Source organism: Cimex lectularius, unplaced genomic scaffold (genome assembly GCF_000648675.2).
Source record: "Cimex lectularius strain Harlan isolate CLEC.00 unplaced genomic scaffold, Clec_2.1 scaffold359, whole genome shotgun sequence".
Lineage (NCBI taxonomy): Eukaryota > Metazoa > Arthropoda > Insecta > Hemiptera > Cimicidae > Cimex > Cimex lectularius.
This window is the reverse complement of record NW_019394225.1, coordinates 54877-71892: the sequence shown is the minus strand read 5'-3', so window position 1 is coordinate 71892 and position 17016 is coordinate 54877. Positions and strand designations below refer to the sequence as shown.

The 17016-nt window shown below is 36.6% G+C and overlaps 1 protein-coding gene across 3 annotated transcripts in view; it reads left to right on the top strand.

The window, feature by feature from the left end:
- The window catches only part of LOC106672846 (optomotor-blind protein), a 134147-nt gene extending 121731 nt beyond the window's left edge, over positions 1-12416 (top strand). For 2 of the 3 annotated variants that reach the window (XM_014404589.2, XM_024230341.1), the window contains exons 4-8: positions 199-363; positions 451-527; positions 8531-8682; positions 9794-9940; positions 11107-12416. In XM_014404589.2, coding sequence (XP_014260075.1) covers positions 199-363; positions 451-527; positions 8531-8682; positions 9794-9940; positions 11107-11702 — 1137 coding nt within the window. In that variant the 3' untranslated portion in view covers positions 11703-12416. The remainder of the gene's footprint in view (positions 1-198; positions 364-450; positions 528-8530; positions 8683-9793; positions 9941-11106) is intronic. The other variant, XM_014404605.2, reaches the window with a different exon arrangement.
- Positions 12417-17016: the final 4600 nt, after the last annotated feature.

Here is a 17016-nt window from a genome sequence, read left to right as displayed (position 1 = left end):
TTCCTATTTGGAAGATATCAATTTCAGTAGCAGGCGACCGGCCTAAACTGAAATGTCACCACTTCCCGGCTTTAGATCCTTCCTACTGATTGTCTCATTGAATTTATAACACCTGACTCCTTTACTGACCGTCCCAAAAACATAAACCCGAATAATGTTTTTAAACTTTTCTCTATCTTGGCTATTCTGTTTATGGAGGTTGACGGTGTGTTGCAGACGATATTGAATTCGATGCACAAATACCAGCCGAGGTTCCATCTCGTCAGGGCGAACGACATACACAAACTGCCCTACTCGACCTTCCGCACTTACGTCTTCAAAGAGACCGAGTTCATCGCCGTTACGGCCTACCAGAACGAAAAGGTGAGCAGATTATAAAACAACACCCTCCAGGAAAGGGTTGTCTTTCTATCCAACACCACCATTGTTATAACTTATTTTTACTTTCAGATAACTCAACTCAAGATCGATAACAATCCATTTGCCAAAGGATTTAGGGATACGGGGGCAGGAAAAAGGGAAAAGAAGTGAGTGGTTTTTTATATTATAAATTATAAACTTTGTTTTTCAACTTCTAACTTCTAGTGAGATGCTCAAAGAGGGTATTTTGAATTTTGTTACACTCTCTTCTTATATAAAATTAAACATAAATTTAAACATTTGATTAACGGCAGAGCAGGCAAATAAGCAAAGAATATATTAATTAAAATTGTATAACCTTCTACAAAAACAAGTCTTTTTCCGTCCCAGTAGCTCTCTTTAATTTGAAAATAACCGTTTTTTAACTTCAAAGTAACATTTGTTTAATTCATATTAAACCTTTTAACTTTTTTAAACTTTCAATTAAGCCTTTTTAATTTCAAATTAACTCTTTTTCGCACTAAATTAACTCTTTTTAATTTCAAATGAGACCTTTTCAATTTCAAATGAACCCTTTTGTAAAGAACAACTAAAAGAACAAACATAGTAGATGGTATGAAATATAAGTTCGTAAAGTAAATTGCTGAATGCTTGCGATTTTTCTTTATAATAAAATAATAAGGCTATTAGAAAATAATATGAAAATTAATTAAAATTACAATTCAAAATTATATAAAATTAAATGTAATGAAGATTCTTATTTTGATTTGAGATTTTTACATATCAAATAATTCGGTTTTAAAAACCATATGAAAATGAAACGTAAAAATGATATAACATTAAAGATACAATATTTATTAAGTATTAAAATAGAAAGAAAGAAGAAAGAAAAATTGAAAGAATTAAGAAAAGAAACTAAAATAAAGGATTCTTCTTTTAATTTTAGAATTTTTTACAGCAAAAATATAACAAATCGTTATATAAAAAAACCATACGAAAATTAATTAAAATTTATAATAATTGTTAAAATAGAAAGAAAGAAATAACAAAAACTCAACTAGAAAAACTACAGTAAAGAAAGAAGAACTAAAAAAGAAAGCACTAAAGAAAAAGAGAATAAAATAAAATAAAGAATTCTCCTTTTATCTTGGGAATTTTCTACAGTAAGAAGTATATACAATACAAACAATACAATACAAAACAGTACACAACACTGTTCGAAAATTAATAATTAATATTTTAAATAAGTTAAAATGCCGTTAGAATAGAAAGAAATAAAACTCTGATAGAAAAAGAAACTGAATTCAAGAAAAAACAACTAAATCCAAAAGAACTAAAAAACGAAAAGAAACGAAAATAAAGGATGCTTCTATGTTATAATAGTTAAATAATTTCTTAACCAGGAAGAAAAGAAGTAAGAACGGGAAAAGCAGTATTGTTGTAACTATTTGTTTTTATTTTTTGTTTACCTGTTTAATTATTTTTTTTGAAATTCGGAAATATACAAGAATATTATTTTACTCATTTATATTTCATACCATACACTAAGTTTTTTAATGCTTAAAAGAAAATGCTAATTTGAAATTAAAAAGTGTCTATTTGAAGTTAGGAAGGATTCATTTGAAATAAGAAAGCGTTAATTTTCCATAAAAAAGAGTTAATTTGAAATTAAAAATGGTTATTTTTTCGCGAAAAAGAGTTAATTTCAAATTAAAAAGTTTTGTTAAGTGAAAAAGCTATATTAGTATGTATTAATAAATTGGGCCGTTTAATTTCTTGATTGAGCTGGGATAGAAGACAATCAAAATATAAGCCATTGATTATTGTTAGATGTTTACAAATTACATTTGGCATGGAAAAGTACATTTTTTAATTTTTGCTTTGGTCATCAACCGGCGTGGTTTTTCAACTTATTATTGTTGCTTTTTCCTTCCATTTTTGTTATTTTCTTGATAATACTGAAAAAAAAGTGGAGAAGGTCAAATTCATCCGACATTCGACTTAATTTCTACCTCTTTTATTGCCTTGTGTCTCCCACGTCGTCGGTTATATCAATCCACAGCCCCTCTTCACCCTGTCAACGACCCTTATATTATTCTCGCCCGTAAATACCTCATCAGGCTAATGTGGTTGTTTCCCTCTCACACACTCTCTTTTTTTCCCGTTTTGCCTCGTCCTGTCTCTCGCCCTTTATCCCTTTTCAGATCAAAAGCTTCATCGCCTCGACCGACCTTACGTTTTGGACCGGTTGGTTTTTTTCTTTTGCGAGAGCTTTCTGCGAACTTTAGCATCTGGCGCTTTACCGGGAAATCAGATAGGGGACGATGAAAAAAAACTTTAATTGGACATCGTGTTCTCCCTCTTTTCTTAAAGAAGGACACATTAAACGTCATTCTTTGTATTGTATTAAGTAGGTACTCGATTTCATTTCAAAGCAGTAGAACAATCTCATGTTTTTCGCAATGACTTAGACGTGAACCTTCTTAATGACGGTAAAATTGAATCTCGAAAGGGCTATTAGAAAGTTATGAATTTACGAGCAAATAACCAATTACCGAGGTGATTCTTGCGGCTTCCCTTTAATTAGGGGTGTCTAGGGTGTGACTAATCATGACCATGGAGGAATAATCGATGATAGTTGGTTTGTTGTAGCGGAGCTATCTAGCGAGAAGGGGCCTAACTCTTATGTCTTCTCATCCCGCGTTACTTCTCTTCTCTAAGGCCCCTCCCATCACCCACGTGGCGCTCAACCGCTTTGTCTTTCATTTCCACCGATTAAGCTCTTCAAGCTCTGACCCTAGGAAATTCCCCTTCTTACAATCGACTTAATCCCATAACGATTTTTCTTATCCGTCGCGTTGCTTTTTCAATTGAACGTTGAGCTATTATCAAGTACAGAAACATTAGTTACACACGTCGGTGTACAGTTGATTATTTACAAAAGTATAACGAAGAAGAATCTAAATGAATAACAAAAAGAGAAAAGTAAAAGAAACGCGTTTGAAAAGACCCTGGTAAGGCAATAAAGCCTGAAGGTATATTAAAGTCAGCTAATTGGCAGCTATTTGGGTATTCACGTAGATATAGACGATGAGGCACATAATGTCAGGGTGGGACTCTAAATAAAACCCAGTACAAAAAGAGAGGGTTAATTCCTTGAATTCAATTTGCACACTGATGTTTGAGGGTGTCAACTTAAAAGGCTATTTCCAGGCCACCCTCCGGCCCAGACGCTTTCTTCTATAATGGCCTGAAAACCCCTTTTGATCCTTCCACCGCCCCACCGCTATCTCACAATGATCCGGATCAACTTTAAATTGGTAGGCGTCAGATATTAGTGTTAGAAGCCCTTAGAGGGAAACCGCCTCAATGGGCTCATCAAAAGAAGATGATTTTCTCATCATATCGCCTCCACAAAAGAATAGCCCTAAAATAGAAAGCGTCTCGCAAATGGTGAATAGTAAATGAATAATGTACACGGTATCAAACGCTAAGCTCCTTAAAATAAACTTGTACAGTGGTGAAACAAGCCATTAAATAACAAGTGGGATTTGATCTCTCAGTAAAATATTGTTTTCTCTATCTTCATAAAACATTGTGTTTGCGTCCAAAATCTCCAAAACCTGGGAAAACATACCAACAAGACAATATCTTGGGTGCCAAGGTTTAAAGGAGTTTTGGGTAATGAACAAGCATACTGACGAAGATTCTACAGATCATATAGGCCAAGAATAGAGAATGGATCCACAGCAAACAGGAGAGAACCAACTCTACAGGTTACAGTCATAAGTCAAGAACAGACTAATGGTTAAATAACCCCAATTAAACCTGCGCACGGTAGGATCCGCCCAAAACCTGTAATTGGTATTCCAGATAATATAGCCTCCAAACCAGGCCAGATGAGGGTCTTCAACACTGTATGCCTAGTACCTATACTTGGGACAACAAAATAATATACAGATTCCTTCCTTAGATGGAGTAAGGTTGGGTCTATAGAAAACAGTGCATAAATGGACGAACTCTCATGTTGTTTGGAATATAAAACTAATAAAATAACAACCCTCTCCAAACCTGGCCATAGGAAGGTCTACAAGACTGCAGGCCCAGAACCTATGCTTAACATGGCAAGCTGAGACATAGACTCCTCTTTGTTTAACTGGGTTCACATAAGACAGAAGAAGAATTGGACGAACTCTCAAGGTACCAGAAGTAGTAAATTCACGATTAAAACCCTCGCTAGCCCTAGCAAATAAAAAAAAATTAAAACCTTAGCCAAAACAAGTAAAAAGTTGTTATAGACAAGGTAAAACTCGGGAAGTGTTGGAGATATAACAGCCACTGCCATCTCAGAAAACACCTACACAGGTTATTGAAAGATAACCATATCTGTAGGTTATGTATTGAAGGACGAAATTGCCACCTAGATCATCTTCGCATGCAACAACAAGACATCACCTAGGGTACCTAGAAGACCAGGAAAAAAGACGCAATGACCTATTTTTTTAAACAGCTGCCCTAAGTAACTGAGAAAAGTACAATTAGCCAGAACGCTGCATTTCACGAGTAATACATTGTGAAACAGGGATTTTGCCGCATATAAGTTTCAAACAATGCTAAAATAGTTAAAGAAAAAAATTTAGGTTTTTGTGTGTGCTCAATATTCATATCATATATTTCCTAACTGATTCATAATTGAATAATGTTTAGATAAAATCACATCTTTAGTATTATTATCACCATTATTTATTTATATATAACATGGAAAGTAGGTTTCTTTTCGAAAAAATATGATAGCCCGTGAACGTAATTTATTGTGACTACAGCTGCCTGGATTTGGCTAGGTCCTTCTTCACGCTTGTAAATTGCTACCTTGGATAAAACGTCGGACTCGTTAATTTATCAGCGAGCAATGAGCCTTCTGACAATAACAAAATACCACGTGCTGAACGGAGGGGCATGTGTGTTAAGCGGCTTCAGATCTCGAACCGGCGATAAACGCAAAGCGTGCCGGCACATCAATTAATTTTAATGCAACGTATCCACCTTTTATTGGCGGCGATCTGGCTGTCATCTAAACGCCAGTAATTACCCGAGCTAATTATTTATTCAGTTCCATTTTTAATAAATTGGAATTTCCAGCTTTAAATTTTGAAGAAAGTAAAATTCATTTACCTCAATCTTGATTGTTTTTTATCTGCACGGTTTATTTTGAGATCTATGATTTCTCGGATAGTCAGGAAAGATCAAATAAGCTATACTGTACAAGTTAAACTGCACTGGTTCAAAAACTCTAAAGGTTTTAGGCTTCAAAAACCCTCTTATAACCTGTCCGAGGAGGGTCTTCAATACTATACGCTCTGAACCTACGCTTGTGATAATAAGATCAAATACAATTTCCTACATATTTTCCAAATTTATTTATTTTTTTAATAAAATAAATTTACAACAAATTTATTTATTTTTTATTCCAAGTAAGGTTATATTTTACATGTTAATCTGGCACTGGGTCCGTCTACGCACGCTGTTTTTTATATTCCAATGCTTTGCGGCTTCGTTCTTTGGCCTGTCTCTCTTTATAAATCAAAAATAAAAAAATTTACATAATTTTCTGTATGATTCTGACTACGATGAATGAAACAATATATAATGTTAATTAATTTTTTTTAAAGGGGGTGGGATTGAAGAGAGAAAGGATAGAGGGAGATTTGAAATCGGCACAGCGTCGCTCGGAATGATTTATATTAAAGGTCGAGTAATAAATATATAATTAGTATGCACGTGTGACCTGTGGGGGTGGCAAATGGATTGGAACCGGTTTTTCAAATGATTCATAAATAAACGAGTTACGGAAATGTCGCGATGTTTTAAAGTGTGGGGGCTGTAAGGGCATTTAAGGGTTGGTTATTAGAGGGACGAACGACATTTAGTCCCACCGCAGTCTAAATTACCACCCCTAGGCTTTATTTTAACCTTTTTAACACTCCCTCCACCACCGGAACGTGGGGTGGTTTCAATTTGCTCGACCCCAAACGATGCCCCGGATCAAGGTCCCCTGCCCTATCATTTCCGGATACGAGGAAATTTACATTAGGCTTTCCGCCGGGGGAACCCCATAACCAGATACTTAGACATACATAAAACATAGTTATCTGACAGGCTTCTCGTCCAGCATATCAATCCCTATCCCCACTGACACGACGCCGCTATCTACACAATTCATGTACGAATTCGGACAATTCATTTGCAAAAATTACCGATAACGTCAATCTAACTGAATTTATAAATATAACTCGCCACAATTATCAACTCTAACTTTTGTTCCTTTCAAAATTTTCGTTCTTTGCAACATGTGTAAACGTGTATTACAAAGTTTAAGTAAATAATTAACTTGTAACACCCTCAGACTTTGCCAGGTGTACACAACTAACATCCCAACCTCAAACCACCCCCGACCTTTGCTTACGATAGATCAAGCAACTCTGATCCTATCGTGTCCACACGAAACCCCAAGCTCCACCAAAAGATCTCCTCTCCGGTTTATTTCATATTTCCTTCCCAATTGCGGCAAAGGTGCGTTACTTATGTACGCTATTCAATACCGCAAACTACTGGAGTCACGGTGGGAAAAGAAAAGAACAGAATTTAATCCAGAAAAATCCTCCCACATAACCTTAACTCTCAGCGAAAAAAAATACCTCCTCCAATTTACTTTAATAATATCCCTCTTCCGACTGCGGACAAGGTGCGACTAGGATTATACAACACCTCACACTACTGGAGTCTTGATATAAAAGAAATAGAATAAAATTTAACCTAGAAAATCCTTTCCTATAACCTTAACTCTCCGTGAAATGATCTTCCTCCAGTTTACTCAAATAATATCCTACTCCCTTCAACAGCTCAAACTACGGGAGTCCTCATGATAAAAGAAAACTATATTATTTAACCTAGAAAAATCCTCCTTCATAATTTAACTTTTCGGAAAAAGATCCTTCCTTCAGTTTACTTCAATATTATCCCTATTCCGACTGCGGACAAGGTGCGACTAGGATTATACAACTCCTCATACTACTGGACTCCTGATGGGAGAAGGAAAGAATGAAATTAAACCTACAAAAAACCTCCAACATAACCTTAATTCTCAGCGAAAAAATCCCTCCTTCCGACTGCGGATAAGGTGCGGTACCTAGATGTCCATCGACAAACATGTACGTGAATCCCCACTCACGAGCGAAAAAACCTGCTTTATTACTTATTCAGTAGCCGAGCGTTCAGCTAATACGGATCTCCTATCCAGTAAAAGAGACACTAGCCTTTAAATAGATATTTATAAAGTACGATAACCAACCAAGGCAGATAACACCATTGAATTAGTTTTGTATCAGCACTACTTGTATTTGACTGGGTGTATCGAAAAGATAATCTTTGTTTTAGACTTTTAGAATGTATAAAATCCTAGAAAATATACGAACGGGGTTGATCGCGTGAATGATGATGCGCACCGGTCCACCAAATCACGGCAGTGCAGTCAATAAAGGCTCCTCCAGATCAAAGGAATTATTACATTATTCAGTTGTTAATGAAATTTTCAGGCGTTTAGCGAAGGAATCGATCCAGACCGTTCCTGGCAAAGTGAACTTCAAAGGGAATACAACGATAAATTCGAAATAGAACTCCAGAGGCCTTGGAATTGTAGATCTGCAACAACAATCCATTCTGAAATCAAACTAAAAAAGACATGCGAAATTTAAAAACAAAATAGCATAGATTTTAAAACTTAACGTTCCAGACTTGACTAATAACGGGCAAAAATAAAGAAAATAGAGGAAATAATTTAATGAAAAGGTAATCTGAGCGAGAGCACAGGACCTCTTTGGTCGAGCTTTTAACTTTTGGCTTCTTCCGTGATTTGTGATGGAGAGGGTAAAACATTTTTTTTCTCTTCCATTGGGATCCCCTAATCAAAGCGTAGACAGATGGAAATGTTTGCTCCCTCGTGGATTTAGAAAGCCCACCCTCCGCTGTCCGCACCCCTTCGGTATCGCTGTTCATCAAATCCCGGCTCAATCAATTTTAAACGCAATCCTACGAAACGTTTCCTCTGGTCTACTCTCTTTTATTTCTGATTTTCATTTTTATTTTATGTAAGACAATTTAATTTTAATTTCAGGCAAGCGTTGATGGCAGCTCAAAGGCATCCGGAAGAGTTAAAACGCGGCTCGATAGACTCGAGGGCGGATGCGGACGACGACAAACTTTTGGATGTCGTCGGGACTTCGGAACCGCCTCATCCTCTTCATCTTCCGCCTCATCATCACCCAGGTATCGACGCTTAACAATTATTCTCATTTTATCTAGTTTAATGTCCGATAAATGCGCAAAGCCCGAAAACTCAGACGTAATTTTGTTTTCAGTTGGATCCGTCTCCGTCATTAAAATAATTGGCCATTTATCATTAACTTGTTATAGCCTCAGAATATTTTTAACGTTAAGGCCGAAATATATTTGTTATTTAATCAAGGAAAAATCTGAATTCCGGATTAAATTTGTTTTCAAAATTTCAACTTGTTCCATTTTTTTTCTTACCATCAAAAGAACACCGAAGGAGAAGTTATGGAAGACTGCTTACCATTTGCTCAATTAAATTGACCATATTATTGTTCAATATTTGTATTTTTGCGGCCGATGGCAAATATGGCACACTTGCCGAAGATGAAGAATGTAGAAGGGAAGAAGAGAAAATGAAGAATCGCACACAAGCCAAGAAGGCATCCGCTATTTCGATGAACCTCGAAGAAAGATCGGAATCCAGGCTCAGAAGACACTAAGAAGAAGAGCGACGCTCCACATCTCGCACTCTACATTAACTTCTTTTCTTGCTGAATATCACATAAATCTAATTGAAATCTGAGGTCGACATTTTCTTTGTTGCTTTGTCTAGTAGTTTCATTTATCAATTACAATTTTGATTTAACATTCATGTTTTCCTTTCAAAAGTGTTGACAACAAAGTTAAAGTTAAAATTTAAATTAATAAATATAAAGAATGTGGAGGAAGAAAGAAGATTCGAAGATGATATGAAGTAGACGGCGTCGAGGGCATGGCGGCTACGATGTACGGGTTTCTTTATTTCGTAATAATTAGTCAAAATGCAGTCAATAAAAATAAAAAAAATGAAAATTGATTTCAAATTTAATAACGGAGTTCACGATTTTGTCCTTGATTTGTCGGCGTGTGTTCTGAGGCTCCAAACTGGCTTTTTCGTATCAAAATTATTTCGATTTTCATACCCCGTTTAGGATAGCACAGCACACCGCCGACAAGTCGGTCCGGCTACCCGGGGCAATCTTTTGAACTCCTTTTAAACAAGTCGTTAAGCTTCATTTAGCAAATTAACCTCTCGTCCATTTTATGCAAAAGCTAAGGAAAGCAGGTTGGTTGACAGGTGATGCCGAGAGCGGACGGAGGGTCGTCATGACGGGCCACGAAGGCGACAGCGAGGCAGAAAGCAGTTGCGAAAGCGAATCCGGACCAGGATTCAGGCCTCCCTCTCCCGCGGAACAAGGACCGGGACCCTCAGGTAAATTAATGAACAACCAACCTTTACATTACTACTATGGCTTGAGCTTATTTGATATCATCACCTCAGTTTGTAGTAATCCCATATGCCGTATATTCCCAGACCTACATATATTGCAATGTAATTTTTTTCGAAACTCTGATAAGGTTTAAAAGACACCTCCGTTAACAGCATGGAAGACGCATTTGTTATGTATTTAGCTCTTAGAAGCGCTAAATAAAGGACACGAACACTGTCGTGTCTTCCTAAAGTCTTTATTGGTATAGGCAACTTCTAAGTAGAGGACATATCAACGTACCAAGCCAAGCTTTCAGCAAACCAGTAGCCTTCGGATCATGTCTTCTGCTTGGAAGAATGGCTTAAGAAATAGAGTATCAATGAAAGCAAATCCCAGCCAATAACTTTGCCCCTTCACCGTATTACCTTTCGTCCAATTTACTACAATACAACTATTTTCCTCTCCCAGTAACAAATATTGTCTACTATTTAGTACTTTACATGGAAAAAGGCTTACTTGGAACTCCCACACTCGACTCAAAAGAAAAAAATTGAATAGATCGATGAATTACTTATAAACTACTTAACACATCACTAATGCAACCAATCTGTAAGGGAGTGGATTGTGGGGTTCAACAAGTTCAATGAATCCAGTCAATCGTGACCAAAAATCTCAGAACCATTGTTCAAGCTCCCTACTTTTTATCTAATCTTGGATAGTAAAGTTAGACATCCAAATCCCATTTATTCTCCAAACCGGAAGAAGTCGATACGCCATAAAACCCTAGAACCTCATCCCAACGCACCTTTCATCCTGAACTCTTCCTGACAATCCTCTGAGGATAAGCATTCCTCTTTGCTGAGGGTAGTAAATATTGCTGTGAGAGGATAATTATTGGATAACTCTCAATTTTATTAATGTTATTATTACGAAATTTATAAGATAGCAAAGCTGTCCTGAGGATCTGGCGATGTCAAGACCTCGCGAAAAAGTTCAAAAGGAGTTACAGTACGACTGTCTCTAAGCAAGAGTTTCCACTGTATTATCATTTAAACTTTAGTGTTTTTTAGTAAAATATCTTTATAAACGCTACTTTAATCAGGACAAATTTGCTATAAATACTGTGTATTTTTCATGATTTTAATGTATGTTTTTTTGGTGTTTGTAGGTACCCACCACGGAGGCGGAGAGTACCCATCGCCGAACATCTCCGTCGGTCCACCGATTCATCCGGCACCTCACCTATTGCCCTACCTCCTACCATATTCTCCAGGGCTGTACCACGGTGCAGGGGGTCACCCTGTTTTAGCCCCGGGTCCACCGCTGACATCTCTATTTTCCTCTCACCACGGGGTGACGTCGAGCTTGCTGTTCAACGCCCAACTGGCCCTGGCTGCGCAACACCCGGCTGCGTTTTTCGGACAGGCGGCCGCAGCGTACACGGCGGGATTGTCACCGCACGCCCATTCGCATTCTCTTAAGGCGGCGTCTCTCGCCTCCGGAGTGCATAGGTTTTCTCCTTATTCGCTCCCTCCGCCGTCAATCGTCGGCGGCTCTCCTATCGGATCCGCGTTCGAGACCGTCGCTCCAGGAAGCGGGGCCTGCTCGCCGAAACCGCCGACACCCCCGCCGACCACTCCTTCGCCTCCGAAGACCGACACCTCCTCGACTGCGAGTGAATTGAAAAGTATAGAGAAAATGGTCAACGGTCTCGAAGTTAAAACCCCCGACCTCCTGAGTCACGTTAAAGTCGAGGACAAGTGAATCCGTGACGATGTAGGCAACTGTACATAAAAATGCGCTTTGTACAGACGGACTAGTGTGCGCATCATCGCCTACCCCCTTTTGCCTTCTTGCCGAAACGACCGAAACCAAATCGTTTTTCGGATCTTTAAGATTCTTCGGTCCCTCCCTATTGAATTTTGGATATTATCACATTATTTGTTGCAATCAATCTTATTGTCTGTGATTTTTTTAATCTTGAGATGGTTCGATTCTATGTGACTCCTACGTGAACGTAGATTCGGGGTTCGACCCCATCGAAGGGCGACTGTAGATTGTCAATGTTCAATGAATCGATTATGAAAACATATTCAAGTCATACTTTCCGACACAGGAAGTCTTGGAGTGTGCTATTCGAATGTAATGCTCCCACAAGATTGCCTTATAAGTTATCGTTTAAAAAGGAGAGTAAAGAGCTCTAAAAATTATTTAAAAAATGTTCCTCTCGTCGCTAAATTATAAACTTTCCACTAGTAGCTCGTCCTTTCGAGCTACGTTTATACATATTTATTTCCTAATACTGTCACCAGTAACATGATAATAAACTAACAAAAATATATATAATGTATACTTTGTGACCTTTAAGGCATATCAGTACTGGGGGCGTGCTTTGTCTATTTGTCTATTTTGTCTGAGTGTTTCTATTAAAAGTGCAATCCGCACTCGTTTCAATCACATTTTGGTTTCATGTTAATTGGTTTTTGCATTTTATTATTTTTTTGACATCTTCGGCTCAAGCNATAATCTTTCCACCTTAAAAAATATATAAAAAAATAAAAAAAATTAAAACTATAGTGGGGAATATATAAATTTATCGCCATTTTTGTGGAGCGTTGAAAGGAATTATTCGCCCACATATATTATTTGTGTATATACCCTATATCAGCGTTTATGTTGTTAAAAGGATATTTTGTTCATAATAGGTGTTAGCGTAGGTACTGCTTGCACAAGGACCTATTGATTTGTAACAATTGTTATTCTACAGATATTATAATATCAATCTTGTAAAATTGTTTGGTGATGAATAAGTATTGTATTTGGGAAAAACAAAAGTGGAAAGTAGCAATAATATTTAATGCCAATAGCCTAATTACTATTTAGTAATGTATTATAATTGTCTGCAGATAGTTGTGGCTATACCTTCCATGAAAGTAAATAAATGTGAATAAAATATATCACTTATTAGATTGTATTTGTTTTTAAAATGACCTATCTGTGTTTTATTACGTTCATTCGTCACACCTCAGCTTGTTCCTCCTTTCCTTTTATCATTTCTTTACTTTCTATTTTTACCTATTTTATTAAGCTCTATTTAGAATCGGACCTATTGTAAATCTGCAAAAATATACATTCCTCAACAAAAAAAAAATTAAAAAGTCAAAACTTAACCTTGTTGCTATTTTCTCACAGATTCCATAGACCTAAATAAAAATTCATTCAATTATAGATTAAATATTTATTAATGAGGAATTAAAGATTAACTTTTACAGGGAACCAAAGCATAATTTAGTAGAGAAAGCATAATTTAGAAAAACTGAGAAAGCAATTTATTCCCATTTTTTCTTTTTTAAGGTGTTTTTCAGGAACATACAACCTTTTCGACATGTCAGTTTATTACAGCGATATCGATTTCGGGGCCACCAGCCTCCCCTCTTCAGTCCACATAGTAAAAATTACAAAGTTACATATTAAGACCATTTTTGTCCATATAAATTTAAATAAAACATAGTTAAATGGTTAAAATGCTTAAACGGACACCTACCTGGTTTCAATTTTAGAAAAGCATAAACTCGAAGGTTCTTATATGTTATACCATTATACTGGTTACCCTTATTATTTGAGGTACGTATTCTTTCACTTCCAGGTGGTATAATGTTAATCTACATGTTCATTTATTTATAACTAATTTACCTTAATTACTTTTATATTTACACATTTACATAATTTTTTAACAAATTATATTGCATTATTAAGTTAATTGTTATTACTTTTCATCAAAACTCTTATTTTTTTCATATTTCATTTACTTTTTTTTTTTAATTTATTGTCAATTTTTGTTCATTTTCAAAATGTTATTGTTTACAAGTTCTTTTGTCTTGCTGTATGTTAATATTGTTGTCTTCCAAATTTATATAGATATTTTCTATTTCCATTAGTTTGGCATCATTCTTTTTTTACTTAGAATCTTAACATCATCGAAATTAATTTTATGTTCAGTTTTTGCTGCATGTTGTCCAATCCAGTTTTTTCGCTTTTATTTTTTACATCTATTTTGCGTTGGTTAACTCTTTTGTACAAAAACGAAGGAAGGAGATAAGAATAAATACTGAATTTATTTGTTTTTTCCTGTTCACATAATTAAGAAATATTCATCAATATCAAATTTAAAAAATAAAACAAAATCGAAAAAATATCGATTTATTTCCCTAATAAAACGACGACATCATCAATATAAAATTGTTAAATAAGTCTTGGGAGATTTTGTGCCAATCTTTTAATGTTGTCGATGTGTGATGGCCTGCGAGTTGGTTAAGAGCCGAACCGACACTGGGTCGTCTGTGGATCGGTAAAATTAGCGAGAGTAGGCAGACCTGGTGCCATTAGAAAGTGTCTCAAATTTTGAAGCCTTTGGCAATCTGCAGCACGAATCACTTCTCAATACGACGTCCCATATGTGCTTGATTGAGGTCCGGATTTCCATTATCCCAGTGCTTTTTGGATATTCCATTCATGAATGAAAATGAAACGCTCGAACCTCATTCCAGCTGCAGCTAGGAGGGCAACTTGACGTCTCAGTACCTTTTTTACGTATTTCTTACCTGTCCGAGAACCATCCCATCCGAACAGATTTCCAACCATTTTCTGAGGATTTTTAAAAGGATCAATTTGTTTTTAGGAACTCCTGAACGTTCAAACCGTTTTTTATGATGCACCTATCCTAAAAGCATGGTAAAAATGATTAAGAAGATGACAAGAAATTAAAAATCTACTCAGAAGGTGGGAAATCCCAAAAATTAACAAGAAATACAACATGATTATGGGGGCGTCGGTGGCCGCTTATCCCTGTAAAGGTCCCGGGTTCAAAGGGGGGGGTATTCATATAACCTCGAAGTTGAACCTTTCATATAACCTAGCAAAAATCCCTTCGTAAAAATNTGGGTATATATATATTACGCAGGGCGGGCGACCAGGACCCGAGGGGTTAAAAGCCTGGGTAGGCCCGTACCCCATCCCTAAAAGGTCCGGGAACTGGTCGGCTCACGAGTCCTGCATAAAAATTACTATTCGTAAAAATTACTATTCACTTCTTGTAGAAGATGGTTCCAAAAGTATCGATCGGATTGACGTCTGGACTATATGTCCTTGCTTTGATTTCATGGCTCTTTAAATAATCTGTGATGATCATGGCAGTATGCGAACGGGTTCCGTATATCGAAAAATGAAACGTTCGTCCCTCATTTCATCGGCAGCATTACATCTCAGTACCTCATTTACGTATCGCTGAGCTGTCAGAGAACCATTTCGTTAAAACTATTTGATCAGCTTTTCTTTCCATGAAACAACACCCCCAACAAATTTCCGAGCTAAAAGGGTATCGAATTTGCATGGATGAGTTTGTATAGCGTTCATTTCTTCTCCTTCAACCTCGACTTGGTTCATATTTTAAGTAAAAACCAGTCCAACCGACTTCTACCTATGTAACTTCACCTTCATTTCGGTGCCTTCTGCTTAGTCCATTTTCATTCGTTATAAAGAAATTATCACAATTCGAAATGAGAAACTAAACTAGTCTTTTTCGATTTTGTTATTGTTCAGCATTGAAATAACAAGTATTAGAGATGATATAAGTAAACAACAAAACCCTTCAAAAATAAACTTACAACCAAAAACTAACATGAATATTTTTTTCAGTAATGTACTCGAGTACTGTAATAATAGTTTTATTTGTTGTTTATAGTTTTCGTGGTCCGCTTGACCAAATAAATTCTTTTCAATTAATTAAGGTTTTTGGTTGAGATAAGAAAGTCAGTGTCACGAGCGAGATTCGACATTAGAAAAATGGAAAAAAGGGGGGAAAATTCAAAAAGGTGGGGTTGAGATGGGAAGTGTCCGAGTGGATCGAAGTCACGATAGCTCAAGTGGCAGAGCAGCGGCGTATTTAGCCGAAGGTCGTGGGTTCGAATCCCGCTCGTGACACTGACTTTTTTATCTCAACTAAAAACCTTAATTAATTGAGAATGTAATAGTATCAGATACCCAGCGGCTCATAAAATCTTCATGCATACTAGACCAACACAAAACTTACTGCTAATTCCTTTGGAAGGTACAAACAGACTTGACTTTTAAAACTGTCATCCGAAACAATATGAGCACCCCAACCATCTATTTAAATCCTACAATCAAGAACTTTGACGCCGACCAATCGATCTCTTTCCTCAGTTGTGTGTTTTATCGTTTCACACACACAAATCTTTTTCAGAATGGCCATCATGCCAAGACCTTGTCTGAAATGATACGTCTAAGTCTAGAACTACCTAAATACCCTAAGAAAACTTGGATAAATATTTTAACCCCCCTCCAGGTTATGAGCTCAGCTTACGAGAACTCAGAAGACACTCCAGATAAAGGTAGGGCATAAATAATAAATAAAAATTAATAAAAATAATCTTGGGTTACTAGAGAACACAAATAGTGGGAACGTATGCCACACATAAGACAAGCAAAATTACTACTCGCAAAAACAACCCAATGGGAGAAAAAGGAACTACCAATATTGACTCAGAGACAGAGGAGGCAGAGCATATTCTATCAAACTGCTCTGCAATAGCTAATGGTAATAATGGTAATAGGCAATGATTTCGAAAACAAACTCTTGAGACAAATTGTATGATTTATTAAAACTTATTAATGGTATTGAAAATCTGGCGACATGAACAGCCCTGAACATAAAAGGTATGGTGAACAATGGAGCGAGATATGGGCTGAAATTGCATATTATTGATTCTGGACGTAATCTGATGTTGTCTTGCTTCGTTGCCTGAAAATACTACACAAAGCAACTTCGGTCTAATTCGGCCAAACAGACTGACCTTTTTCCACTATGACACGAATCCGTTGATCCACATGAGGAATATCGCATCGGCCCTGTTAGGAACAATTGCCTAAATCGTTCTGGGAGCAGTAGAACTCCTTATTTGTTATGATTTGGCTGTCTTGGAAGAAACTCGAAGTGTACAGGTTCCATCCCACCAACGCTGAGCTTAAATTTCCTCGGGTAACTGACGGTGTCCACCTA